The sequence below is a fragment of the Anopheles funestus genome, chromosome 3RL (genome assembly GCF_943734845.2).
Source record: "Anopheles funestus chromosome 3RL, idAnoFuneDA-416_04, whole genome shotgun sequence".
In the NCBI taxonomy this organism is placed as follows: domain Eukaryota; kingdom Metazoa; phylum Arthropoda; class Insecta; order Diptera; family Culicidae; genus Anopheles; species Anopheles funestus.
In genome coordinates this window covers 32882440-32908606 of record NC_064599.1, presented here as the reverse complement: position 1 = coordinate 32908606, position 26167 = coordinate 32882440, and the positions used below count along the sequence as shown (strand labels likewise).

The 26167-nt window shown below is 42.6% G+C and overlaps 3 protein-coding genes across 4 annotated transcripts; 2 read left to right on the top strand and 1 right to left on the bottom strand.

The window, feature by feature from the left end:
• Nucleotides 1-3399: 3399 nt before the first annotated feature.
• Nucleotides 3400-18551, top strand: LOC125770008 (uncharacterized). The gene is made up of 5 exons (XM_049439146.1): nt 3400-3731; nt 7300-7389; nt 17780-17806; nt 17879-18075; nt 18158-18551. Exons 1-5 carry the CDS (start codon nt 3518-3520, stop codon nt 18395-18397), a joined length of 768 nt encoding a protein of 255 aa, XP_049295103.1. The 5' UTR covers nt 3400-3517; the 3' UTR covers nt 18398-18551.
• A 329-nt stretch (nt 18552-18880) lies between these two features.
• On the top strand, nt 18881-21009 carry LOC125769997 (kelch domain-containing protein 4). Its single transcript, XM_049439127.1, has 3 exons — nt 18881-19125; nt 19204-20476; nt 20550-21009. Exons 1-3 carry the CDS (start codon nt 19012-19014, stop codon nt 20738-20740), a joined length of 1578 nt encoding a protein of 525 aa, XP_049295084.1. The 5' UTR covers nt 18881-19011; the 3' UTR covers nt 20741-21009.
• On the bottom strand, nt 20859-25192 carry LOC125769992 (U2 snRNP-associated SURP motif-containing protein). Of its 2 annotated transcripts, none has more exons than XM_049439118.1 (9): nt 24947-25192; nt 24687-24780; nt 24239-24600; nt 23626-24167; nt 23338-23565; nt 22841-23270; nt 22408-22759; nt 21820-22351; nt 20859-21748 (listed from the first exon to the last, which is right to left on the bottom strand). In XM_049439118.1, the coding sequence occupies exons 1-9, from the start codon at nt 25019-25021 to the stop codon at nt 21049-21051; spliced, it is 3315 nt and encodes a 1104-aa protein (XP_049295075.1). In that variant the 5' UTR covers nt 25022-25192; the 3' UTR covers nt 20859-21048. The 2 variants fall into 2 exon arrangements, with proteins under 2 accessions (XP_049295075.1, XP_049295076.1); XM_049439119.1 differs by having other exon boundaries at nt 20859-21745.
• Nucleotides 25193-26167: the final 975 nt, after the last annotated feature.

Genomic DNA, 26167 nt, shown 5'->3' with positions numbered 1-26167 from the left:
CAACATACGACACCGACGCCATACACGAAGACAATTTTATTAAACATTGCACTGTACGACACTCTATAAATTGAACGCTTGCTTTACTGGCGTTTCTGGTGTTGTTTGCTGAGTAAACCAATCTGTTCCGAAGCACAAGTTAGGGTAAACATACACACGGCTTCCACGCAAATCGTACCGAAGCTTTCCTCCGTTTGCAAATGGTGGTGTAGTAACCTGTTTTACGACCATCGGCCACTCATCAAAGGCACGGCTCACGTTTTGCAAAAGTGAAGCTTTTTGATTGGAAAATTTTCATTTCCCAGTTTGTCAACAGTGATCCTAGTATCCGAGTCTGCCCTCCCCCGCCCCAATCCCTTAGCATGCCTCTCTGTGTACACTACAATGCAAATAGTGTTGTGGGTGATACATACGTACATAAAATATTTCATTTATTATAAACGAAAGGCGACATGTGACTCAAACCTGAATTGAAACGGTGAACTACAAAAGGTGCACGGGAATGGGGTATTCTCTCATGTAAATCGTACGGTTAGATGAATTTGTTTGCCAACAACCAACAAGAAGGAACAACCATCATGACGGACTGACGCTTGCTGTGTTCTACCATTGCAGAAGTTTTGGAAGCTGTTTTCCTGTGCCCGGTCGATGATGGGCACCAACAGATCAGTGCGCCCAGGATCACTTCATCCGTACGTTTCATGTGCGCCATGATACTGTGATACCGATGCGAAGGTGTGTGCGACATAAGGTGGGCACACTGTAGTTTTAGGTGAAAGTGTTTCGGGTCAAATCAAAAAGAGCCAACACGAGCACAAAGCGGGACGAGGGACGAGAAGATGGCGGTTGTTTACGCGGACGCTAGTAAACATGGCTGAACTGATGAAAACGGTGCAAACGAAGCAAATGGTGAGAGAAAGTCCTGTATGCATGTCTTCTTCAATGTGGCAATGTGGCGCCGGACGACTGGAGGGAACTTCCCACAATCGGAAGGAAACATTCCGAAAGCGATTCAATTGATGTTGGAGTTTATTTATTTATGTTTCGAAACGAACATTTCGAACGTGCCGACCGGCGTGGGGAAGCGCCATGATGCGGTTCGCTGCAGTTGTGACGAAACGGTTGGTGAAGAATCTGTTTAGATAAATCCATCCTCCGATACACGGGATCGGCCCGAAATGTATCGCCTCCTCACTGTTTCTTGATGGGAGAATCGTCTTTAGTCGTCCCCGTATTGGTACTCGGTTCCAGCGAATCAAAGAGCAAATGCGTGGGTTAGAGGGCCATCATTTATCGTAGAGGCAAAAAGCAGTTTCCTCATCTTTTAATGATAGTCAAGATCTTGGAACTGTGCCTTGAATTTATTTGTCGAGCTCACCAAGACATAAGGTTTCTTCATCGGACATTCGGAGATCCGGAGACGGGACGATTGAAATATCCACCCGGGCACCGAGCATGGATTGGGTTCGATTGCTTCAACACGTAAACCGGTGTATTATGTATGTGGGTATCGGCTTTCCGCAATCTTACCCCTAGGAAGAGTCCGTAAATGCAAACTCCGTACTCCTGTTCGGCAACATGTGGACATGACCCGGACTCGGCAATCGATTTGAAATTTAAGATTTCATTATAATTTAAACCCAAGACATTCCCGCTAATTGCTGTACAATGTTAGATGTATCATTTTTCATTCGATTGTCCGATGGTCTGGGGACAATGTTATCGTCCGGACGTCTCAGTTAGCTTGGTTAGGTCTTAAGAGAATCTCCCCATCTTGGAATTATGTACTTCAATATTATTGTAGTTTTTATTTCTATTTCGTGTCTTAAATTGGATGTATATTTGTTTCTTCTTGGTGTTACTCCTATTAGAGGATATATGCCTGCCTTGGCTTACTATTCTCACCACATAATCGGAGAGTTCCTTGATGTCCAGAGTCAAGTATCAATCCACCAACTTCGGTGTATCAAACTTATGCATATCTACCTTGCTTCCATATCAAAATCAGGCAAGAGGTTACAACAAAATGAAAAGAAATAAATTGCCAATATGTTTTCACACCGCATTAGCCACCATAATGCGTCTTATTGAATATGGATTCAATGTACCGTACGCACATCCTTTGCTGACATAAAGTTCAATAAATCGTCACACACGCGAACGCCATGGGCACGCAAACCCATATCCGTGGCCGTTGTCACAATGAAACGAATTTAAAAGAAAATCTACAAATCCATATCCTACCGTACATCATATGTGGCCACCATGTGCAAACCAATGCTGCCTTTTTGCTCGTTGGCTGTGTGAAAATGTGTTTCCGAAATGTTTCAATAGCTCCACACGTTGATTGGAACAAGGACGTGCGTACACCACACCCTTTCATGCACGGTGACATACGCTTCGGAACCGTAGGCGACCCCTTTTCTTGTTCGTCTGCACGCTTTTAAAGTTTTTAATTTCGTCGTGCTACAACAGGCGAACCAACGAATCGCCGTGTCACCCCAACTTTGGACAGGATCCGGCCGGGTTGAGAAAATACCGACGCGCGTTCAAATTAAAGCGGAATAAAATAATAACAAAACACGGCAGACACGCGAAAAGGACAAGCACACGGCACGTTGGCACTCGGCAAGGGTTATAGGGAACAGTTTGGATGGAAATAAATATAAAAAAGATGAAATAAAATTGAGTAATTCCAGTGCAAGAGGGCGCTAGGGGTGCAACAAACAAAAATTAAAAAAAAAACGAAGAAGAAAGCGATCAGTTCCGCTTATCAAAGGATACGTGACAACATTATAAACATTTGATGCATATGTTGATGTTTACAGCGGATGCGAAACGAACGAAACCTGGTGCTGAATATGACGGTGTACTGAAGTTTTGTCGTCCGTGTGGACAATTTTATTTTTTGTTAACTCTATTTTATTACCACTACTTCGGCGATCGATTTAACCGTGGGTAATGCACGTGAAAGTTTGCCCTGTTTTGCTGCTGTCTGGTGCAGAATCCAACATACACAAGCTTACAGGACGATAGAACAGTGGCACGGGCTAGTACGTTTTCCAGGGCCCTTTTGCAGTGCTACGCGCTAACCGGAATTCCATCGAGTGTTGCATGTTTTCATGCGTACACAAATTTATTTTTTTGCTCGTCGAAAGCTTGTTGTTTTCCAACGCTTCCATTCGCTTTCCATCCATCGCCCCAGAGAGAAAGAGCTGCTTTTCCCGATGGTGGAATAATAATTACGCTTTTCGGTTTGCTCTTCTTTTGGTCTGGCAGCATAAATTGGGCTGGGATCTGTGAAATTTACCGAGCAAACTTTTGTCATCTGTCAGTCAAAGTTCCCGAAACAGGCCCCCAGCCCATACAACTCTTCGTAACCCTCGTCCCATTGCTTCCAACATCCGGCAATCCAACTCTTCAAAAACTTCATCCTTAAAGTGTCGCTCATTTTCCCGTGCCTTCGTGGACAGCGGGAACCAGAATTGTGTTTCCATGGGTTTCGTGCTAAGGTTGCATGGTTTTACTTCGGGAACGGTGTAACGAATCAATTACCTATGCAGCCTGGATAGCTGGATTGGTGTGGTGGCAAGATCAATTTAACTCTAATTATATCGTTCTAATTCTAATTTGCTTTACGGTTCATTTTATTTCGCAGGGGTACACGGCTCTTCATATTGCCACACAATTCGGACGGAACGACATTTTTGAGCTGCTCTGCAACGTGTACAGTGAGTATAAAACGGGGACTTACGGTTGTTAGTTATTACTTAATAACGAATGCATTGAAAACATGGACTGATTTTAGAGATTTTTCATTATAATTCCTTACCACGTAGTAATGAACCCAACTTTGATTCGACTTTGATAGGTATCTTATTGTATACAAATTGGATAGGGTTATCAGGATCATTTGTAGCAGACACTATGGAATCAATCGGATAACAGCGTTTGTGGATTTGTTTAAACAACTGCCTTCGTGATCTTAAAGTACATGAAAGCCTTAGTATCAGATTAAGATCAAAGGCGAAAACCCCTCATTGATCTGACACTAGGTTACAGCAAGTGGATAAAGATCCTGTATAAAATGGACATCAACTAGGGCAAACGCCTTTGAAGATGATCATAGGATAATATTTACGAAGAAGCTCAAAGGGCTCATTGCAGTTCAAAGGGATACCGACTTATCACTGAAAAGACGGATGAAATTAAGGTCGAGCTCTTGACGTCTTACGCCTTCTTGTGCATCGCCTTATTTGAAGATCAGCGAAAAAGAAATGTCCGCAAATTGCCGTTCTGATCTATAAGTATCGCGCGAACACTTACGTGATCTATTCCACCGATCTGCTCTAGCCCATCATGCCAAAAAAACACTGGAAAAGATGAACTGATATTAAATAAACGTTTTACCTTAAAAGGAAATCCTTGAAAAAGACAATCAGATGTGGTCAACAGAACATTTATGGCCAAACTTCAAACGCAGTATCTAGTATAATATTTTTGAGGCCAAGTTCACGAAAAAGCAGAACCAACTAAAAGCAAGTACAGGAAGTTTTTGTAGGAGTTTCACGAACATTTGTTTCATCGAACGATTATTGTTTCTTTCATTGTTGTATTCTGTATTAGTTTTTTTTCAGTATCGCTCTAGTTTCTTTTATCGAACTCAAACCGATATTGGAAACTCATTCATTAGCGTTCGTCATTATTGTTGACATTGATGCGTTTTTTTAATGATTTAATCAATCCACTTTCCACTTCAGAAAAAATCAATGAAAAACGGTATCAAAGGACCGCCTTTCACCAAGGCGGCATTTATGAAACGCGTAAGAAAGTGAGAACGATCGATAAATCATTCTTATTTGACTATATCTGGGTAAACACAGTCAAAATGTTCCATGATAGACAGCTCGTAGGTTGGCGTAGGTTCCTTGCAATGAATGGATGGTTGGATGCTTCGGCAAATGCTTAAGACGACAGCTGATCGTCGTGACATCGATCGTTTCCGGTGAAAAAATAGATGATCGGTAGCTGACCAGAGGCATTGTGGTAAAGAAATCAATATTCATCCATTCTAGCGCTCGTATCCCATGAAGAAGGTGAATATTTTAAACACTTTGATGGCATAGAACACGCGTGGAATCATGTATCGTGACCTGTTCATTGGAATAAATCGTTAGCTTTAAAATACGGTCAACCAAATTGTGATCCACCAACTTCGGGTTCGGGTTTGGTTTTCGAAGGCTATCCATTTTCTAGCTTTTATCAAGAGCTAAAGCGCCAAAGAGTGGCAAGCACTTCATCCTTTCCTTTTTCCCTCGGTTTGAAAAGGCCACCCCTAACAGTCCAAATTACCGAATCGTGTGGACGTGCACCCAATTTCTTCTCCATGTCGTTTGTCATTCGGCTTTCATCACTCACCCGTGGTACAACCTCCATGCCATGAAAGAACTTCCACTTTCTGCACCATTCCTTTCAACCAGACACTCCGCACACCACACTCTATTCGTTCTCTAAAATACCCTAAAGGGAAGGTAGAAAAGGAGCAAACGAACCGCGTTGCACGTTGGAAAAAAGGTTACCTAAGCGCTGATGATAAGGAAAATAAATTGATCGATAAGTTTTGATTGACAGACGATAACACCGAAAACCGCGCGCCTTGACATCCACAAATTGCGCTGTGGAGTTGGCATCTCTGGTCGAACAGGGCGGCGGCAACAGTGTCGCGGCAATCCTATTTCCTTTCGCGCTTTGATTTGTTGGACGCATTTTTGATGCCTATCCTCCTTCATCATTAGCTGAAAACTTCAACCGAACGAGAACGGCGCAGGTCGGGCTGGTGCGTATGAACAACAAGAGCGGGAAAAAAGACACCAGAACAAAACAACACACAGAGACACACATGCGGCAAAAGTGTCTAATCGCTTCAACTAACGTGTGCTTCATCCCCCTATCCTTAACACGGGCCCCGACCCAGAACCCAGACAGCTTGTGACAGATCTCGCGTCGGTGTCGCGGCATCGCAAACATTTCGCCCCGGGTTTCGCCGATTCGGGCGCGCTCTAATGAAGCGTTGAGCCACAAATTTATCATCAATAGATATTATCGTCCACGAAAAAACAGGAAGGAATGGGAAGCGTTTGATCGTGCTACAAGCGAAATGGTGGCGTGGGGCTGAGTGAAATTATCTTTTCCAAAAATCTCCCCGTTTCCAGTTCGGTTCCGGAGTGATCACAAAGTATTAGTGGTAGCTGCTACAGAAACCGGAGATGATCCGGTTCGGACAATGTTGCTGTGGCCGCCCGTGGTGGTTAATTATTTTTGGCTTAGGTGATGAATTAATTAGTGCCAATGGAGACGGATCTGTCAGCTTCATTTCAAACATCCAACTGTTTATGTCCAGATTTGTGCCAGTGGGACCCACTCGACGATGTGTGGTCGAAAGGGCGGTGTGCTGAATGAGATCAAAGTTGCTATTGTTGGGACGAATTTTTCAATACAATCAGTACATGAGTTAACCTTTGTATGCTTTTCTTTGCAATTTAAGCTTAAAATAAAGGGATATCATTATCGAACTTTTTAATTCTTGGTTCTATTCTCATTCGTGTGTAATAAACGGTTCTGAACCTTCGAAATTATCAATACAGAAATTTTAGTTAAAACTCAGTAAGGACATAGACCTTAAACAGTATATTTTATTTTACCAATTTTATTGTTTTCTATTCTTATAAGATTTGAACAGCAAAATTTTTTAACTTCAAAGTGATTCCAATTCCACACATAAAGATATCCTTTTTCCAGTAGTAGTTAGTATTTCGTGATTTAAGGCAACCATCCCTTAAGTTGGTTGTAGAGTAGTCACATCTGTTTAACAAGTAGTCCAACCGAAAATGCCATATTTCGGTAATAGTCTTTACAGTGAAAGGTAGCGATAATCGGTCGTGAATCTTGACAGTCGTACGTTATGATCAATAAACTTTTTCTTAATCATTTATTAAATGGTTTTTTATTGGATTTGGATAGTAACTTTCATGGCAGTATTTAAATCATTTATTAGTATCCGTGAACCTTTAGCGTTAGTAATCTATTTCATCTAAAACCATGAAGTATTTCAATTAATCTGGTTGTAGACCTTGCGATGTCCTATCAGGATTAGATATTAAACCAACCTAACAGTGTCCTAGTTAAACGTACTCTATCGCTATAATATCAAAGGAGCAGAGCTGTTCTTCGCACATGTATCTGTTTGATTGTTATACGTCCAAACCTCACTAAATGTAACGCTTTTACCTTACCTTACAGAGGCCGACCGTGACCTGCTCGACTGGAGCGGTAAGAAACCGCTGGAGTACCAGAAACAGATGACCAGCGTGTCCGACTCAACATTCAGCAGTGAGTATGAACGCAAAGTGTCTAAGCATGAGAAATTCTTCACCCTTCCCTCGAAGACACTATCACCGCTGGCCCGCGGTGGTACGTTCATGCGCCGTAAGCGCCGCCAGCGGCCCGCAACCTCGGACCAAATGACGCTGCGCAATTTTGTAGAAAGTTTCCCACTCCCACCGGCCGGGCCCCGATCACCGGCGGCACGTGCTGCCGATACCAATAACAACAGTCCGGGCAGTAGCGATCGTAGTAGTAAATCTGCTCAAACTAAACCCAACAGTAACGCTGCTAACGCTTCCCCGAGTGCGAGCCCTTCGCTCGATCGGCGCAATCGATCCAACCAGAGCTTCTTTCGGAAGAAGCGGAATGCAACGAATATCGTTTAACTTAGATCGCGTACCTATCTACAACTAACACCTGAACAAGTTTTGCATTTTTCGCTTTATATTTTGCTTTAAAAAATCGCTCCCGGTTTCTTACCTCGAGTATGGTTGGTTCGAGTTAATTTAATATATTAGGGCATTAAAAAATTAAAACCGCATCTTCCGGTATCATCGAGCGCTGGTTACGAATTAATTTCTATCCCGCTGCATGCTGTCCTATCCCTTTATATCACTTCTTGTGTTTTATATTTATCTAAAAAAAAAATAAAGTATTAATTGCATGTCTTACTTCTGTTCAATTCGGTTTGTTTCAAGCTACCATTATTTTTTTGTTTCCTTTACTACTAATTTATTTTAAGCATTTAATCATTCCTTTTGCCTTCTTTTTATAACCTTTTTTCTTCCCATTTGTATAGTTTTCTTTTTAAAATTTCATCTTTCTCCTTCTGTCTCTCTCCCTCTCGCAAGATCAGCTGTTAGTTAGTTGCAGTTTGTTTTTTTTATCATTAAGATCTCGTTTACCTTTTCACAGCCCACGAGCTGAGTTTCGCGCACTTGTCAGTATGCATTTCGCGCGTAATGCATCGCATGCACTCACGGTCTCTGCATGCATGCATAGAGACACACACATGAACACTCTTCCTGTAAGAAAAAGGGAATGAGAAGGGAGGGAGACTTATCATTTTTTAATTAAAATCGTTCCATAAAACAACCAAAACGAATAGACTAGAGAAGCAAGAACATAAAAAAAAAACAAACAACCAACCTAGTCATAGTTGTTTGCATCGCAATATTGTGGCTGCAGTTTAATTGCATTCTAGCGTACCATGTCTGTGCGTGTGTGTGTCAGTGTTTTTTTTTTTGTCGATCAAACCTAGAGCTACACGAACGCTATTTTGCTTCGGTGCAATCATTAGGGAACCTCCCAAAAAGGGGAACCCCCCGTTACACAACGAACCAAACATTGTTCTTAATTCATTTTTTATCACCTTTCTTTAGCAAAACAAAATGGAGAGGGGGAGAGTTTTGCATGGCGGGCAATTTACTCACTTGAGAAACATTTCCCGCACCACGGCCAACGTTAAGAAATGACCGGTGAAAAAGACCACTTAAAATATGCATACTAAGCAGCTGCTGGCTGGTGCTGCTATCGCGATGATAACGTACGTACAATCTTGTCCATCATTTTGTGCACTTTTGCTCGATGCAGTGCGCTACCCTTTAAGCGAAAGTTTAACATTGATCGTTTCGAAAAGGGCGCGTTTACTTTTTTTTTGTTTTTTGAAAATTTGTTTCGAAATGTAAAAAGGCTACTGAATGGATGGATGGGATCTCGTTCGCGTAAATGGTACACATTGGGTCACATCGTTACTCTCAATTATTGGTCTTGTGGGTTTTTTCCCCGGCAGTTCAGTAGCCTTTACGGTCGATTTCGGGAACCACTTAATCGAGCTGTTAACTCGATTAAACATTTTTGTTAGTTAATGTTGTTGTCCAGTGTTCGTGCTACCGTACTATTAAGATGGGTTTTTGTTGTTTTATAGTAAACGAAATGTTTATTGTTGTTATTATGCAATTGGTTGAAATTTCCATCTTACTTTGGTTTTTATTTTCACAAACATTATTGCTTCCATTTCCACACACAGACACTCATTTTCCACGCTAGAGCACATTTTCAGTACTTGATTTTAATCCCTGCAGCATACTACATACATATGCCGATTACATTACAACGCCTAATCCTACAGATATTGGTCGTTACATCGGAGCCAACATCAACAGCAACAAAAAAACTAAATTTCTTTCAGGTTCTACCTCGTCAGAAGCTCACGGGAAGAGGAGGCCAAAAACGGGGGCCAGTAATGTTTAATTAAAATTCATACGCCTCTCTATTTTCTCTCTTATTTGCATTCTAATCACCTTTTGCGCCAACAACAACGGAACGATCTTGCCAACCTTTATCAACCTCACCTTTACGAACACATGCCTTTTGGTACCTCGATTCCTCGGAGCGATCATTACTTGCCGGGGTTGTACTTTGTGCGAAAACACACATGACACGCGCTTCTATTACCTACGTGTAACGTCGTTTGTCCGCGCACGCTACTTGTACGCACGCACAACATCAACCGCGTGTGTGTAATCCGCGGGATGCGCGGCACTTCCGGAACCGGCACCGCATTACCCGACCATCGTCATCATCTTCTTCTTCTACGCCATCGGGAAACGGGATTCCTTCCCTTTATTGCCACCACATCGTCTGTTGTGGACCTGCGTTCTTCACGTGGGGCTGTTGTTTTGGGACGGATAATACTTATAATCTTCTTCAACTCCTGTATAAACCTCCACCGGTGCTTGTGTGTGTATGTGTGGTTTGATTTTTCCTCCCCCCTTTCTGCATCGATGTCACACACCCCTTCGTACGAATCGTTTGCATTTTTCGCGAAGAAATTCAAGCCATGCGATTACAGGCAGTTAACAGCGGTTTCTCCACCTGGCACGCCCTATCGTCGTCCTGGAGGCAAGTGTTGATCTGTCCGTATTTGTATGTTTTCACTCTCTGTGTGTGTGTTTTTAACGTTTTTGTTTTCCTTTGTTTGCTATTTCTACGGACGCCCGCGTGTTGTGTGTGCTTGTTTCTGCGAATGGCAAAAGTTGATACAATGATTTCTTAATGTGTTTAAATTATTTTCGTTTTTCCTTTTTTTCCAACTTATTTATAAATAAAAACTCTTACTTTGCTAAAGGGTAGTTAACTTTGCACGCTTTTGCTATTAGTCCTTGTAATGCACCGGATTAAACAGTGATTTGTTGTGCTTACGTTTCTACTTCTTGTTGCAATATTTTCACTTTTTCTTACCTGCTACGCACACTCAATATCTTGTTTCAATGTTTACTTATACAAGGAAATAATTCTATACTACTATTCTAACTGATTCGTAAAATATTGGTGTCGCGACATGTGCAAGAATTGAGATCCTTCTCTATAAGAAACAACTCTGCTCATGAACTGTGATAAGACAAACATTTAACCTCAGTATCCCATGTACGCGATAATAAGATCCGAGGAACTCTTGCTGTAGAGTTTGGTCAAACATACAGAAATCGTTAATCCAACCTTTTTTGAACTTATTTCTAGAAACAAGTTGAGACTATGCAAGGTTCTCCTTCGAGGAGACTCGAATATTTTACTATTGTGAAACAAATTTCACCAGATTCCTTAAAGCTGTTCGTGTCATTAGAAGTACACAGGACGATTCAACTTAAATATTTTTTTAGACCGTCCACACAGCCAAAAGATGTCTAGACCCTAAATTGAGATGAAGTGAAAGCGCTTATTATGATGTGCTTCATAAGACTCTTCTATTAGCCCTCGTTTGCGATTGTAACTTCTGATAAGTGAAAAAGAGCTACACAACATGAAATATAGTAATTTGGTGCTGAGTGTTCAATTTGAGCCATACATTTGGTTGTAGATTCATTATTCAGTCTCATCCTGACTATTTGACTAAGTTCTAACCACAAATCCAGGTAGGGTTCTCAAGGGTGAACCTCTGGTTCTCTGATAAAGCAGAGATTTGAAGACATTTTTAGGTACTAAATTCGAACAGGACTCTCAAACATTGAATTCAATTCACTCAATTAAATGATAATTTTCCATCCCAACCGTTTCTATTCGCGATCGTTGTAATTCACGATCCTTGATTTTACACTCGAAGAAAATAATCAAACAAAATTCCTACTCAACCATTCAAACTTCACAAAGAGCACCTGAAAGGATCAAACTATAGACTTGATCGTGTTCTTTAGTCACAAAATTAATAAGACTAAGGAAACATTGTCCTAGCTCTAATCTCGCCAGATACTAAAATATCCTCAATATAGACGAGCACACCTGATTACAAAGAAACAGCTGTAATAATTCTCCGTCTCTCTCTCGTCTGCACATTTCACTCCAAATTTCCCTGACCATGGTCATCCATGTCATGGCTTTCATCCCTACACACCAAAGCTTTCAGCCATCCGTCTGTCGCCGACATGTCTTACCAGCATTGACAACACGCATCATAAACATGATTAAATTTAGCAATTTACCTGAAACAGACGAACATAAACACCAATGACTATATTTCACAACGGTTCCGGCTGCAAGTCACCAGCGACCAATTACCGTACGATGTGACTTTATCGCACTTTCGGCGCGTGTCATACCAGCTTGTCACGCGTATTCAAATTGTGGTGCCACCTTGTTCCGCAACATTGATACCACATGTCGATCCAGGGTTAATCACTCACCAGTACCAGCTTGCCATACAGCGAAAGGTGTCTTCTACAAGGTCTTCTCTCGAAACAGGGAAGATCACTTGCAGCCAACGGTCTTAATTGATGGCCATGTCTGTGTGTTTGACAATATGGATAAAAACACAATCTAGTGGCACGAATCCGCGGCTGGTGTTGTTTTTGCTTATCAGTTTTTCTCGCGAAACAATAACCCGCAAAAAAAATACCACCAAAACAACAGAAACATGCGGCTGCAACCAACGACAGCATATGCGGCTTTCTCTCGCCTTAATGATTGACAGTTGTGACACCGCGAAGAAGGTGATCGCGGTAAAAATTCCTTCGGAGCGGGTACGCGCACGCGTACATGATCATTTCTATCTTTCCCATCGATCATCTTCGTCAACGGTCGTCAGCTGGATCTCCGGGTGGAAGGATGGGTAAGAAACACCCCCCCTCGTGTCCTGGTGCGTGCTAAGGCTTAATTTATATGAATATATATTCATTATCAATTTACCGGCCGTTCGGTGTACCGCCGTGTGTGCATCATGACATATGACACATTAACGATCACGTGGAAGAACCATCGCTTCCTGTGATCCCATCACCTGATCCCGATGGATTCAACTTCTGCAATGCATTTTGCAAAGAAAGTGCAAACAAGAAAGTGCTCCCGATTTCGCAAAGTCTTTCTTTCTCACTGCCAATTTGCATTCCTTCCAGCACATACCAGTGTGCTGATGTCTTTTATCTTTTTTATTTGAAACGTTATCACCTGAAGCACACCAATTGGGGAGAAAAAGGGGCGCTTAATAATAATTTGCAATAAGAGAAACAATTTTACAAAGAAACATTACCAAACGAGCGTAAAACAGACCTGAACCCGTAACGACGAATATGTAAATATGTCCTGCGGGAATAGTGCCTTCACTCCACTGCATTTGGGATGATGTCGTTCCCGCGCAAAGGGTACTCCACAACGCTCGGTGGAGACTCCCAATTACGCCCAAGTCTGTGTTTGCGCAAGAGTTCATTTCATATCTTTCTTTTTTTGTGACGTCTCTCTTTCGCTCTGCATATTCTTGGTTCTTTTCGTACCCAGTTTGGTGGTGGTGGATCGCTTGCATATGCAATTAATGCTTTTCCGGTTGGTTTAAACCTCTTTTTTTGTGCGCTCCCTTTGCTCTCTAGTGGGTTAAGGTGTTGGGACAGGCAGAAATGCATTCGTTGTGTGCATACTTCGAACAGCAAAGTTCATGTTGACGATGCAAAAACACTTAACCAGCACACACTTAGCCACGAATGGAAAATGGAGTTGCGTGAAAGGGGAAGGGTATGTCTTAATTCCTAGTTATGTTTCTTCGTTTGTTTTTTTAACCCCTCACTATCCTTGGCTCACGCTTCCCAAAAGCTTCTTCCCTGGATGTGATAGCACATGCACCAGAGACGAAAAAAAAATCAACAACTACAGAGAGATAAAAAAACAATCTCAAACCAACCAACTAGTCCGAGAACGGTAATTTTATGGTCAATTGGATGTGGAGCATCAGCGGCAATTCCACCCGACGTACTTCTCCTTATCGTTGGCACGATCGCGGCCACGGTTCACGGTGTAATTCCTGCAAATGATCGATTCGAATACCGATTACACTTACCACGGTAATGGGCACGTGCAGAAATTAATGTAAAACCAAACATATCTCTATTTATGCTTGTGCCTCTTGGTCTGATATCGTACTACCAGCTGGTTGAGGACGAAGCGAGAAGTAGGAATGAACGGGCGGTAAATGGTGAATGTCATCTTAACACCACTTTACACCAACCAACCATATGATGCTGTTGATACACACTGGCGGCAGCTGATCGATAGCTAAACGATGTGTCGAAGAGATGAAGAGACACGTCAACAAACCGATACGGTGCGCGAAGGTCGATGATGTCGTACTTTCAATCTTAGACGAACAGCGGCAGCGAATAATAGGTAAAGGAGATTCGCGCGATGTTTGTTGGATGCAGGGATTAGAAAAAAATAGCAATCAACCGGAACATGTGCTTGCCGACACTTTTGACACGGTGTTGTAGCATTATTGACCAGTAATGACCATTGACATGTGTTGATTGTATGTGCAAAATTGTGCAACGTGTGCAAAATTATGACAACTTACATTAGCAACGACCAGCTCGGGAAATGCATTGCATCGGATCACTTAATGCAATTGGTGGGGAATTTAGTTTGAGGAAAGCGATACAGTTGTTTCGCGACTGAAAGCCATGTTCCCATGATGCAGCTGTACGATCAATATTGATATCATGGAGCTTGAGATATTATTGTGAAAGGGTACACAAATCATGCTATTCGATCATAATTAGTACTTGTCCTCATACATTTGCAACTCAGTCTGCAAATTCCTGGGAATTAGGTTAAACGTTTAGTTGGCTATTATTTATTATATTATTTTCATTATTTAGTATATCCAAAAATCGGCATAAATCGAATTTCAGTATACAGGAATTCTTGTATAGAATTCCGTTTATAAGATATTATGTCTAATCATGCCAGATTTACTTGTCACAAATGTAGAAGAAATTGTTATATAGTGTGAGAGAGCTCACTGATCTTTACATTGAAGATCTTCAAGACAGTATAGATTAAGTAAATGAGAGTTGTACAGTATCTATTCAAAATATATAGGCTTGTTTGTATTTGTATTTGTTTGTATTGTATATTAGAGAAGGTTTAGATAAGGTCATCCAAGATTTGGTGGAGTAAACTTTCGAACTCAAGAAACACTGATGAGATCCTGATATAACCTCTTATGTAAGAGCAGCTACAGAGCTTGCCTTGGGGACCATTTGTCTTTTGGTGATGTTTAGGTAGGCGATCACATTGTTGCGATCGACCTCAACTTCACCTATTTCTGATCAAAATTCAGCTCCTGTAACTCTTCTGAAATTTGAAATGGAATGTGTCAATAGCTGAAGAAAACTTAGTCTTTTAGTCTAGTTAGTAAGCTTAGAACTATACGATTATTTGTGCAGTATATGAGACTCAGCGTGTTCCCAGCCTCTAGACTTGATATAAGGAAGGACACAAGACAATCGACGCTTTTTTAGTTGTATTAGGTCATGTCGTAATAGACCGAAATTGAGATTAAAATATGTAATGTATATACATTCTTTTCAAAATATCCAGGTCAATAATATATTCCTAATGAATGTTGCTGTTTCACCTCTTGCTTTATTGGAGTTCATTAAAATTGAATGAATTTCAATGCAGCGCACGAAAAACCCACCTCCAATTTACACCCTAATCCATTTTCTCACTTTTATTCTTCCCTTCATCCCTTCATAACATGCCTGTACTATCCCCCAAGCTACACGGTAGCGATGAAGGCATCTTGAATGTTGGACAAATTGTAACATTTGTAGTCGTTTACAAAAACACACACGAAACAAAAACACAAAAAATGAACATATTCGAAAAACAAAATCGAAACACGAGTTTGTATGTGTCTGAAGAACGGCGTAGATAGTGATACACATGAAACCAAAAGAAAACTAGCAAACGTAAGAAAAAAACAGCTAATCCACACAAAAACCACATCTCTCACAGAAAGCCCCAGCACCGGGATAATGGCAGAGCTCTCCTTCAATGGTCAGTGAAGCGATTTTTAATTATTGCATTTCAATCCCGCGTTGCCCTGATTGACAACGTTGTAGTGTGGGGCAAACAAAACAAAAAAAAGACCGACACTATAATCCTCACCGAAAGCAAAGAAAAAGCTTTAAAAGGCGGCCATCTTAACGCTTGCACGTGTGCCGCCCTACTCGCTCGTACTTATGCGGCAGGTTTGCTAGTAATAATAGAGGGGGTTATTAATAAGTAGATTAAAGCTCGGATAATATCTGCACACTGATTCGCGCACGCACCCCCAATCACTGTACGGGGAGGGAGGATTTTTGTGTCTTTCTTGTGCTTTTTTTTTCTTTTCATTCCACTGGCCTCTATTTGTTGAAAATTGTATTTGCTGACTGGTTCGTTTGGTTGGACTGGAACGTGTAAGGTATAATTTCGCGAGAGGTGATCGTACTAGTGATCGTGAAGCATTTAATCCGCACCCCTGTTTCGCTGGTTGAAGCATAAGGCTTTAAAGGTCTATTGTTGTACATGCCACCTATCTCTCTCTCTTTCTCTCTGCTACACTCTGTCGATGTTGGAAGTGGTGGGAATTAATACACCCTCTTATCAACGGATAAGAGCTTTACGCGGGATATCTTTAACCAACCAAAGTGAAACATTTGCTTGGAAGGTATGGATGCGATCAATGCAATACCATTTACATTCCATCTTTACACATCTTATCAACTGCACTAGTGAGCCCAGTAGTGGCTTAAAGAAAATGAAGAGAATTTCTCTATGCATGAAATGTAGCGTACCGCGAATGGTCATTAATCTGCCACACGTTGCTATGTTTTAATCGTACAACAAATAGGGCTCGAAGTTAACCGTACCGATAACAAACACGTGCTAGAGTGCCAATTATTGCGTTACGATTCAATCGACAACTATGCAATACAGAACTTTTTAAGACAAAAAGTAACTGTAAGAGAGTATATTAATGGTTGAATGACTACCAACCTGAAATATGTACTCTTAGTGCCTCCACAGGACATCAGCGATCTATTCTTCTAATTTCTGAAGGAAGCTTCGTTCGACTAAGTAGCATTTCAATATGGGCCTTGGTCGATAATGAACCATCCTATGATGTCCTATACAAAATCACTAAATTTGTTTGAAATTTCTACAAAATTGTAGAACCAAGCTGCAATCAATTTAAGAGCTCGTAGATCATGTTCTATGCAGTCTTCTAAGTGTGCTTCACGAGAAGACAAATGTGACACAGTAATTTGACGATCATACCACCGTTTCCTTTCAATAATATTTGGCACTTTGATCCGTAAAGTTTGACAATCACTGTTCTAGCTAATATTCTAGCATATTGTATGATGGTTCATACAATTTTTAATCACTGATTTGGGTCTAGGGCATGTACGGATACCAAATTTCATCTATTTCTCCAGATTCCCGATGTTCAGAGCCAAGAAATGGAGGTGTCCTCCGTCGTAGTTTTTTTTTTCTTTTTGATATGTTCTATTGGTATATTAACTTAAAAATAGTTTAAGAATACGTATGAAGAGCCCATCTTATCAAACAAAAGTTCAGAGAAAACACTTCCAATAAGAGTTAAATGCAGAAGTACTTTTCACCCTTTTTTCTAATCTACTTAATCGAAGTTGAATTAAGGGGCACAACAGAATTTACAAAGAGTAAGTGAGTATCTGCATTATAATATCACACTTTATGTGTACTTAAATAGAATGCTATAGCTATGTGAATTTGTCCGTGTTGTACAAGCTTTTCTTTCTTCTATTATTGTAAGACTATCATAGAGACGCTTTTTGAAGGTACTGTAATATAATTAATATAGTAAATTAATTATGATTGGTATATTTGTTAGTGTATTGATTGCTTCTTTATTTATCTTTTCTCCACTTGCTTCAACATGTGCATTGTCTGCAGGAAACTTGTTTTATTTAGTGCGTTGAAACGCTTATGCATCCCTTATCCGTTTGGTATAACGCTTATTAAGTTCCACTAATGCTAACTTACCAACAAATATTCAAATCGCTCTGGCCATTGTTGTACTAATTATGTTTTATTCCTAATGCAGAAATCAAGGCACGGAAAAAGCATTCAGGTAAGGCATAGTTGTCTCATTGTTATTTCCTTCCATTAACCATTGTGCTTTGGTGTGCCATTCGTGATCTAGAAAAAGACTCCGGCTTCCTGAGGATTGGTTCCCTGAACGTACGGGTGAAGAAAACCACCGAAGCGTTCAGCAACTTTTTGGGAGTGGGCACCAACCAAACGCGTATACCGTCGACAGCGATTAGATCCAGTGCACCGCCGGACACACTTTTCATCGACAAACTGCACAAATCGTGGGGCTCGGCAGATAACATACCGGTAAGGAGCGATAAAAGTGAACAAATTTGACACACCCGAGGACCATTGCTGATTAATTCGTGTGTTTTGGAATATTTAACAGAAGGAAGATTCGGCCATGCCACCACCAAAGTATGGACCGGTGAAGAAGCGACGCCAGAAGCGAGATATTGAGTACGATCCTAATAACGAACATTTTAGTCAGAGTATGCCGACCACACCGAGCCAGATTCGGGCACCGGTTGGTACGCTGTCGGAAAATCCCGATGGTGAATCGATGGGTGATTCCGATTCCGATACAGCCTGTGGGTTCGATTCCAACTGGAGACCAACGTACATTTGAACGATTTCTATTTTTCAGACAATTTAATACTTTTTGTACATTCGTAAGGAAATGTATTACTAATCATTTAAAATATATTGCCATCAGTTGCCGCTTTGTTGCACGCGAAACTGTTCATATTGTGAACACAATAAACCATATTACATAAAAGGAATCGAAGATGGTTTAATTAAAATTATACTAAAGAAAAACATTGCGAACAGCAGTATCTCAGCCTTTGAAAAGGTATGAATTATAAGCATAAAAAACCTGGATTTATAGCGCTTAATATCTCTAGCATCTAGAATTAAATTTTCATAATTCAATAACTCTTCAAAACTGTTATATTTTATCATAACATAACACGTACGATAGGAGTTGAATTTAGTTGTAAAATAGTAATAATTAATTTTCTTTAACGGACTGGCTCAGTTTTAAATGTTCAAACTCCACGACTATGTAGCATAGTTTTTTCACTAGGCCTCAGTTGACAGTTCATTGGTTTTCTCACCTCATCTGTATACACCTTGTTGTTTACACATGCGGCGATATACCGCAAAACAAAAAAGCACGTTGTTTTGTCACCACAATCAATAGGATTCCTTGCCAAATATCTCCGTTTTCTTGTTCACAAAATGGGACGAAAGGATAAAAACAAAAAGAAAGGTAAAGGAGCCGAAAAAACGTCCATGAAAACGGACAAAAAGCTCGTCGCTAAGCAGAAGAAGCTGCTTGCCAAACTTGGGGAAGTAAGTGCACGGTACCGGCATCCGTCGTAAAACGTAGGAAATTCGTATTAAAAGTATCAATACGCTGTTTCATTGTAGGAAGACATCGAAAACATTGTTGCCAAATACGAAACGAAGGATACAAAATCGTCCGATCTGACCGAAATCGTCTGTCCGCCACCGACGGCTCGTGTTAACGTTGGCATCTGTGCACATCCGGGCGATCGGGAGGAAATATTCATCCATGGTGGTGAGTTTTTTAACGGTCAACAGACCGTTATCTATGGTGACTTTTACGCGTACAACGTGGCAAAGAATGAGTGGAAAACGCTCAAATCATCCATCTGTCCGGCACCGCGCAGTGGTCACCAGATGGTATCGGTCGCAACGGATGGTGGACAGCTATGGTTGTTTGGGGGTGAATATGCATCACCTTCTCAACTTCAGTTCTATCACTTTCGCGACCTGTGGGTGTACCGAATGGTGAAGAAACAGTGGGAAAAGATAAACGCTCCGAATGGTCCCAGCGCACGTAGCGGCCATAGAATGGTGGTCACACGCAAGAAACTGTTCGTGTTCGGTGGCTTTCACGATAATAACGCGTCCTATCGGTACTTTAACGATCTGTATGCATTCTCGCTGGAAAATTATACCTGGACAAAGATTGAAGCTGCCGGGACGGCACCACCACCCCGGTCCGGTTGCTGCATGGTAGCGAACACGGATGGCAAAATTCTCATCTGGGGCGGTTACTCCAAAACCAACGTGAAGAAGGAAATCGATCGTGGCACAACGCACACGGATATGTTCGCACTGGTGGCAGATAAGCAGGACGCAAAGGGTCAGCAAAGCTACAAATGGACCAGTGTGAAGGCAAGCGGTAAAAAGCCAGCTCCACGCAGTGGCATGGCGGTGGCAATTGCACCGAACGGTAAGGCGTACGCATTCGGTGGCGTCATGGATACGGAAGAGGATGAAGAGGACGTTAGGGGATTGTTTAGCAGTGAGTTGCATGCACTCGATACCGGTGCTTGTACCTGGCGTAAGATAGAACTGGCGGCAAAAGCACGAAAAAGTGCCCAGCCGAAGCCGGCTGATGTGGACATGAATGAGGAAGAAAAACAATCGATCGAATCGAAGAAAATCGTATCGGATGATGGTGTTTTCACCATGACCGTTGGTGGCAGTAGTGGAGGAACACCGAAAGGAACCAGCAAGGAGGAAGCGAGTGATAGTGGTACACTGGATCTTGGAGGACCATCGCCGAGAATGAATGCGGCCACCGTTGTGTGTAAGGGACAGCTGTACGTGTACGGTGGACTATTTGAATCTGGCTCAAGACAGTTCACGTTAAGCGATCTGCATTCCTTAGGTAAGTGGATTTGTTTTATTCTCTCAGCTATACAAAAGTAAAAGTGTTAAACATGAATTTCCTTGTCCGACAGATCTTCATAAGGTGGATGTGTGGAAAACGTTGATTGCAAACAGCTTAAACTCAAGCGAATGGCTTGGTTCCGATAGTGAAGGAGACTCTTCCGATGATGACGATGAGGACGATGATGACGACGACGATGATGATGATGACGATGACGACGATAGTTCGGAAGATGATTCTTCTGGCATGGAAACGGAATGAAAGAACCATTGTACTGTACTGAGTTTAAGCATATATTAACTACACTCGCACACAATACTCGTATCAAATGGCATCCATTCCCGTAAGCCTTTAAAAACAATCATAATAAGCCGTATGCTTATTCAATCAAGATTAGGAAAATCTTTATTTGTTACTTTACGCGAGAAAAGTTACTGCAAGCCTTACCTCTTCCTTTCGCTTAAATCTTACGAGTGTGTGTGACTTTCGGTAGATAAAATGTGTTATTACTACTTAATGTGCAGCAGATAGACAGTGTTACATAGTTCGAGATATTCCCCTTTTAAGCTTTACCTATACCGCTTGCCGTGTGCCCTATCGTCATACTTTGAGCTGGTGGAAGAATCCTTCCTACTTCCACCGCTACTACTACTGTATCCTTCTTTCGCACGTTCCCGTTCCCGATAGCGTGAGGATGATCCACCAGCATCACCGTCTACTTCCCGATCGCGCTCGTACTCACGCTCCCGATCACGCTGTTGCTGATCTCTCGCACTTCGATCACGTTCCCGCTCCCGATCGCGCTCACGTCCGTGTGAACTGCGTGAATCAGTTTCACGTGGCCGATCACGATGTTCCCGATGATGTTCGCGTTCGTGCGATAGCTGCATCCGTTCGCGCGTTGTATCCTTTTTGTCCCGTAGCGATCGATTTTCCCGACCGTCCCTTGCATCACGCCGCTCATACTTATCGTAGTTGGATTCACTTGCCGAACCACCGTGACGGGCCGGTGAACCGAGCAGATCATATTTGCTAGTGCGCGACGAACTGGATGCAGCCGGACCGGGTGAAACCGAGCGCTCGGACGAGTAACGATAGCGAGCGTCACCCGTTCTGGTCGTGTGTTCATCCTCATCCGACGTACTGGTGGAATGTCTGCGCCGGGAAGATTTAGACTCGGGCGAAGCAGAATCCCGCTTACGATCGCCATATCCACTGCTGGCCGGTGAACGAGCCGACTGACGGCTGCGTTTGTGTTTCCTGGAGCTGCTGGACAGAGAGACGAAAAAAGCATAAATTAATCCCACATCGATCACATTCATTTTTTACAAATTCCTAACCTTTCCACACTGCCGGTACGTTTCTGACCTCTTCGCGAACGACTCTCATCGTCCGAACCGACCCAGGTGTTTTCTTCGCGTCCGCGCGCCCGCAGTTCCTGTGCCATCTCCTTCATCAACTTCATCCGGTAACTATCGATCTCTTCGTGCAGTGTCCAACCAGTGCGCACCTGTTTCGTACCGGACTCAAACTCATCCGTATACTGTACCATCTTGACCTCGATTTCACGCAACCGTACCCGTCGCAATTCATCCTGATCCGGTGCCGTGCGTCCTCCTTCCCCTTCCTGACGCAGTGCTGCATCGTCATCGTCATCATCCTCATCCTCGTCGTCATCATCACTGTAGCTGCCGTACTTACTGCTGATCAGTCCCGCACCACCTTCCTTTTGCAGACTGATCTTCGGCGGTTCCGGTACGACCGGATCCAACGTATCCCATTTGCTGGTAGTAATCGCTTGCGCTTCAATCTGTGCCGCATCGACCGATTCCCATTTCGAGGGAATAAATGAACCACCGCCGGCAGATTTCCCTGTAAAGCGTGTGTCCGTGATAAGTGTGCAATTTAACTTTAACATCCATAGTTACCTTTCCCTGGCCGACCCGATCCTTCGCTACCGGAAATAGATGTACCACCCCTTCGACCACCATCCATTACACCCGCTTCCATTGCACTATCCAACGGCATCCCGTCTATATCATCGTCTGCCAACGGCATTCCATCAATATCGTCCTCATCGCTGTAGATATCATGCTTCAGCAATGGCGTCCGATTCTCTCCTCCACCTCCAGTTCCACCACCACCACCACCACCACCTCCTCCACTCGTCATACCACACATCATTGCACTTTTAAGCAGTGCGGCCCCATCCAGCGGCACACCATCCAAATCTTCATCCTCTTTCTCCTCTTCCGGTTCCTCTTCCGGTTGTTTTTCCATCTAAAACAAACAAAAAAACAACGATAAATACCCTTTCTTTTGGCCATCTTTTCCTTTCTCCCTCTCCTCGATCCCCCTTACCATTTGAATGCCCAAAAAGGTGTGCTGCAGCTTGACGAGAAACTCGCGCGGATAGATCGTCCACTCTTCCCATGCACGAAACACGCCCATCACGCGGCTCTTGAAACCTTCCGCCTTGAGGCGACTGTCCAGCTGCATGTAGTACGCGTTCAGGTTGCGGAAAATGTCGAGCAAATTTTTCTCCATCGCCTTGCGGAAAAAGCTTGCATTCTGGACCTTCACGGCCGAGTTGTGCAGTATGTCCGAGATCAGATAGATGCGGGCAACCTTTTTCTTTACCACCGTTTCGTTCGATGACAACGATTCCGTGATGCATTCGCATATTTCCTCTGCCGCGTCCGCATGCTCGATGCAGAATATCATCGCATCGCCAATCTTCTGCCGTTCCGGTGTAAGATGTCGGATAAGATCTTCCAACCGGTCCCGTTGGCTACGGATTTAAAGCAATTTGTAAGTAAAGTGTCATATTTTAAAAAGGCCGCTCTGCTACTACTTACGCCACGGACAGATTCCCTTTGTTCGCTTCAATTCCTTCCTCATCGGCAAGCAGCTCGTCCGGCATACCTTGCGTGTAGAAATTAATCGGCGGCGGCTTCCATATAGATCCACCCTTAAACATACGAAACTCCTTCGTTCTCCAGTCGCCCGGTGTGTCCCCTTGCAGCAGCGAGAACAACTTCCAGCGATAGTAAATGTGTGCGGGACTTTCATTTTCGAACAAAAATCTACAAACGAAAACAAACTCATTTTGGCTGAACACAACACCCATCTGCACCATCACTCACTTGTACATCGGATTGTCCATCTCCTTCGTCATAATTAACGCTTCGAACATCGGGCCTTCGCGTATGACAAACTCTACCATCCGATGGATAAGCATCAGCAGCGGCCGTTCAGTCGGTATGACCACCTTCACCACCGACTTCACCAGTACCGAGTCCATCTGTTCCTTCAGCTCCGGTTCCGCCATGTAAGCGCCCGATGTCATCTTGGGAATGTTTTCCAAATCCGACGGATGGGGCTGTGCGTTGAAGGGTAAACCGGACGGTGGCGGTGGTAGTGTGTAGGCCAACAGTTTCGGCGGTATGTAGATCGGGTGTGTCATGATGGGGACCGATTTGCCCCAACCAAGCTTCATCTCGTACCCCATCACATCACGCCCGTTCAATGCCCGCAGCGCACGTTCCGCATCACGCCGGCTCATGTACGCAACGAAGCCACAGTTACGATTGCGCATCTTTTCCTCCTCCGAACGGGGCCACATAATTTTAATACTTGCCAGTGGTCCATACTTGCCAAACAGCTCCATTAGCGCTTGCTCTGAGATCTACAAACCGGTGAAATGTTGTTAGAATTTGTATTGTTACAAACCCCCCGGTCACAAGAAGACGTTCTTACCTTTGGGTTTAGATTTCCCAGATACAAATTAGTTGTGTTCGGATCGCCATTATCGAACGAGCCGGATTCCGTCTCCTTGTACACGGGATCCGATTCGGTGGAACTAGTACCGGGCAGCATCGTTCGAGCCATATGCTTGTACTTGTGCCGCTCCTCACGCTCTTCCTGTATCTGGCGCAGTTCCTCTTTAAACATTTCCAGATTGCTCTTTTTCTTCTCCTGATTTCGCTTTTTGCCCATCGCGCCCGAATCTTTGCGGCTTTCGCTTGCAACCATCTTCACGTAATCCATCGACTTCTCGTGCTCCATATCGAGACGGGACTGGGGCTTGTACAGTTTGCCCCTGTCTTTGGTGTCCTCTTCTGCAAATCAAACACGTCCAATCATAACGGGGAAAGAGTTTAGTTCGGTAAACAATGCACACATCCCCGCGCAAAGCAATACTTACTTCTCGAGCCCGCATCGTACGTCCCGGCCTTTACCCATACCTTCGATATTTTGGATGGTGCTTCTTGAAATGTTTCCACAAATTCTTTGAAAGCCTTAAATTGTCAACTAGGATTAGCTGCAGTTCGGTTTACGTGATTCTGCGGTACAAGCAAACAACTGCACGACACAACAACGGTGGCTTGCTGCGTCTTTTCGATATGGTGGCAGTGTTGAAAGGATAAAAGGAAGGATTGGAAATGGCTCTTGCTCTGCACTTACGTGGGCTGCTGCCGCTTCGTCCTCGCGCTTCTTTTGCTCTTCAATTTCCTTCCGTGACATGGGACGCTTCCCCATCTTGACGAGTGGTCGATTCAGTTGCTATTTTCCCTTTTTCGTAACAACCCACAACGTAAAACGCAAACCTGCTGTCGAATAAACGATTGAAAACACACTTTTTACGCTTTTCTATGTTTTTCTTGTTTCTTTTCTACTGTGTTTAGGCTGTCATGCAAATGTCACTGAAGAAGTACGCAGTTCACCAGGCTCGATCACGTTACCCCGTAACGCCGTCACTAAACGCTTAGCAATTGTCGCGTTTGCGAACGCGATTCAGAATTTTTTTTGCGAAACTTCATATAGGAAAAATTGCGAAAAGTCGCTATACGTGTATTTTCAGCGAAAAATCGCTATTCGAAGCGTGACTTGACGCCATGACAATTTTCTTTAATGGAGGCCAGGATAGTTCGATTTTGCTGGCAATAACAAGGTAAACAAATACAAACCATTGCAACCCATTCGCATTAAAATATATCACACTTAAAATTTTTTGGTAAATTGCTCAAAAAAATGGTAAGGCCTTATGAAATTTTCAAGTTGAAATTTTATTTATATTTTTTTATTCTTTAATCAATTTAAAGCATTAATTGAGTGAAAAGAAACCTATTGCAACCCATTCGCATTAAAATATATCAAATTTAAAATGTTTTGCTAAATTCCTCAGAAAAATTATAAGGCTATAACCTTATGAAATTTTCAGGTTGAAATTTTATGTTTATTTTTTTATGCTTTTATCAATTTAAAGCATTATTTGAGTGAAAAGAAACTCGCATTAAAACTCGCTGGAGTCACTTCTGGTGTTTGGTCAGGATCGGAATATTTTTTTTATACGCGGAGTCGGTGTTTATCCACGATTCCACTTCGGGTTACCCATCACTACAGGATATTCAGTTATCTCTATGTTCTCTTGATGGTAAATTTCAGAAAAGCGTTCGTTTTCGTGATGATCGTTTGCGACAATCGATGTGCAGGTATAAAATGTAGGTGGAGAAAAAAAAGCTTGGGTTTTAATAAAAATGTTTAAAATTATGTTTATCCAAAGTCTAGCCGGGATCGCGAAAGAAAATCTTTAAAATGTAACGGTTGTTAGAATTTAACAAAAGCCGTTAAAAACTGCATGCCATTTGTATCGCGGACAGATGAACTGATAGTCGTTAACCAAAG

Coding starts and splice junctions, on each gene's coding strand:
- LOC125770008 (XM_049439146.1), top strand. CDS start 3,518: ATGGTTTTACTTCGGGAACGGTGTAACGAATCAATTACCTATGCAGCC. Junction 3,732..7,299: donor GCTGCTCTGCAACGTGTACA/GTGAGTATAAAA, acceptor CTTACCTTACAG/AGGCCGACCGTGACCTGCTC. Junction 17,807..17,878: donor GGCACGGAAAAAGCATTCAG/GTAAGGCATAGT, acceptor TTCGTGATCTAG/AAAAAGACTCCGGCTTCCTG.
- LOC125769997 (XM_049439127.1), top strand. CDS start 19,012: ATGGGACGAAAGGATAAAAACAAAAAGAAAGGTAAAGGAGCCGAAAAA. Junction 19,126..19,203: donor TGCTTGCCAAACTTGGGGAA/GTAAGTGCACGG, acceptor GTTTCATTGTAG/GAAGACATCGAAAACATTGT. Junction 20,477..20,549: donor AAGCGATCTGCATTCCTTAG/GTAAGTGGATTT, acceptor CTTGTCCGACAG/ATCTTCATAAGGTGGATGTG.
- LOC125769992 (XM_049439118.1), bottom strand. CDS start 25,021: ATGGGGAAGCGTCCCATGTCACGGAAGGAAATTGAAGAGCAAAAGAAG. Junction 24,781..24,946: donor ACGAAGCGGCAGCAGCCCAC/GTAAGTGCAGAG, acceptor TGACAATTTAAG/GCTTTCAAAGAATTTGTGGA. Junction 23,566..23,625: donor ATGGACAATCCGATGTACAA/GTGAGTGATGGT, acceptor TTTCGTTTGTAG/ATTTTTGTTCGAAAATGAAA.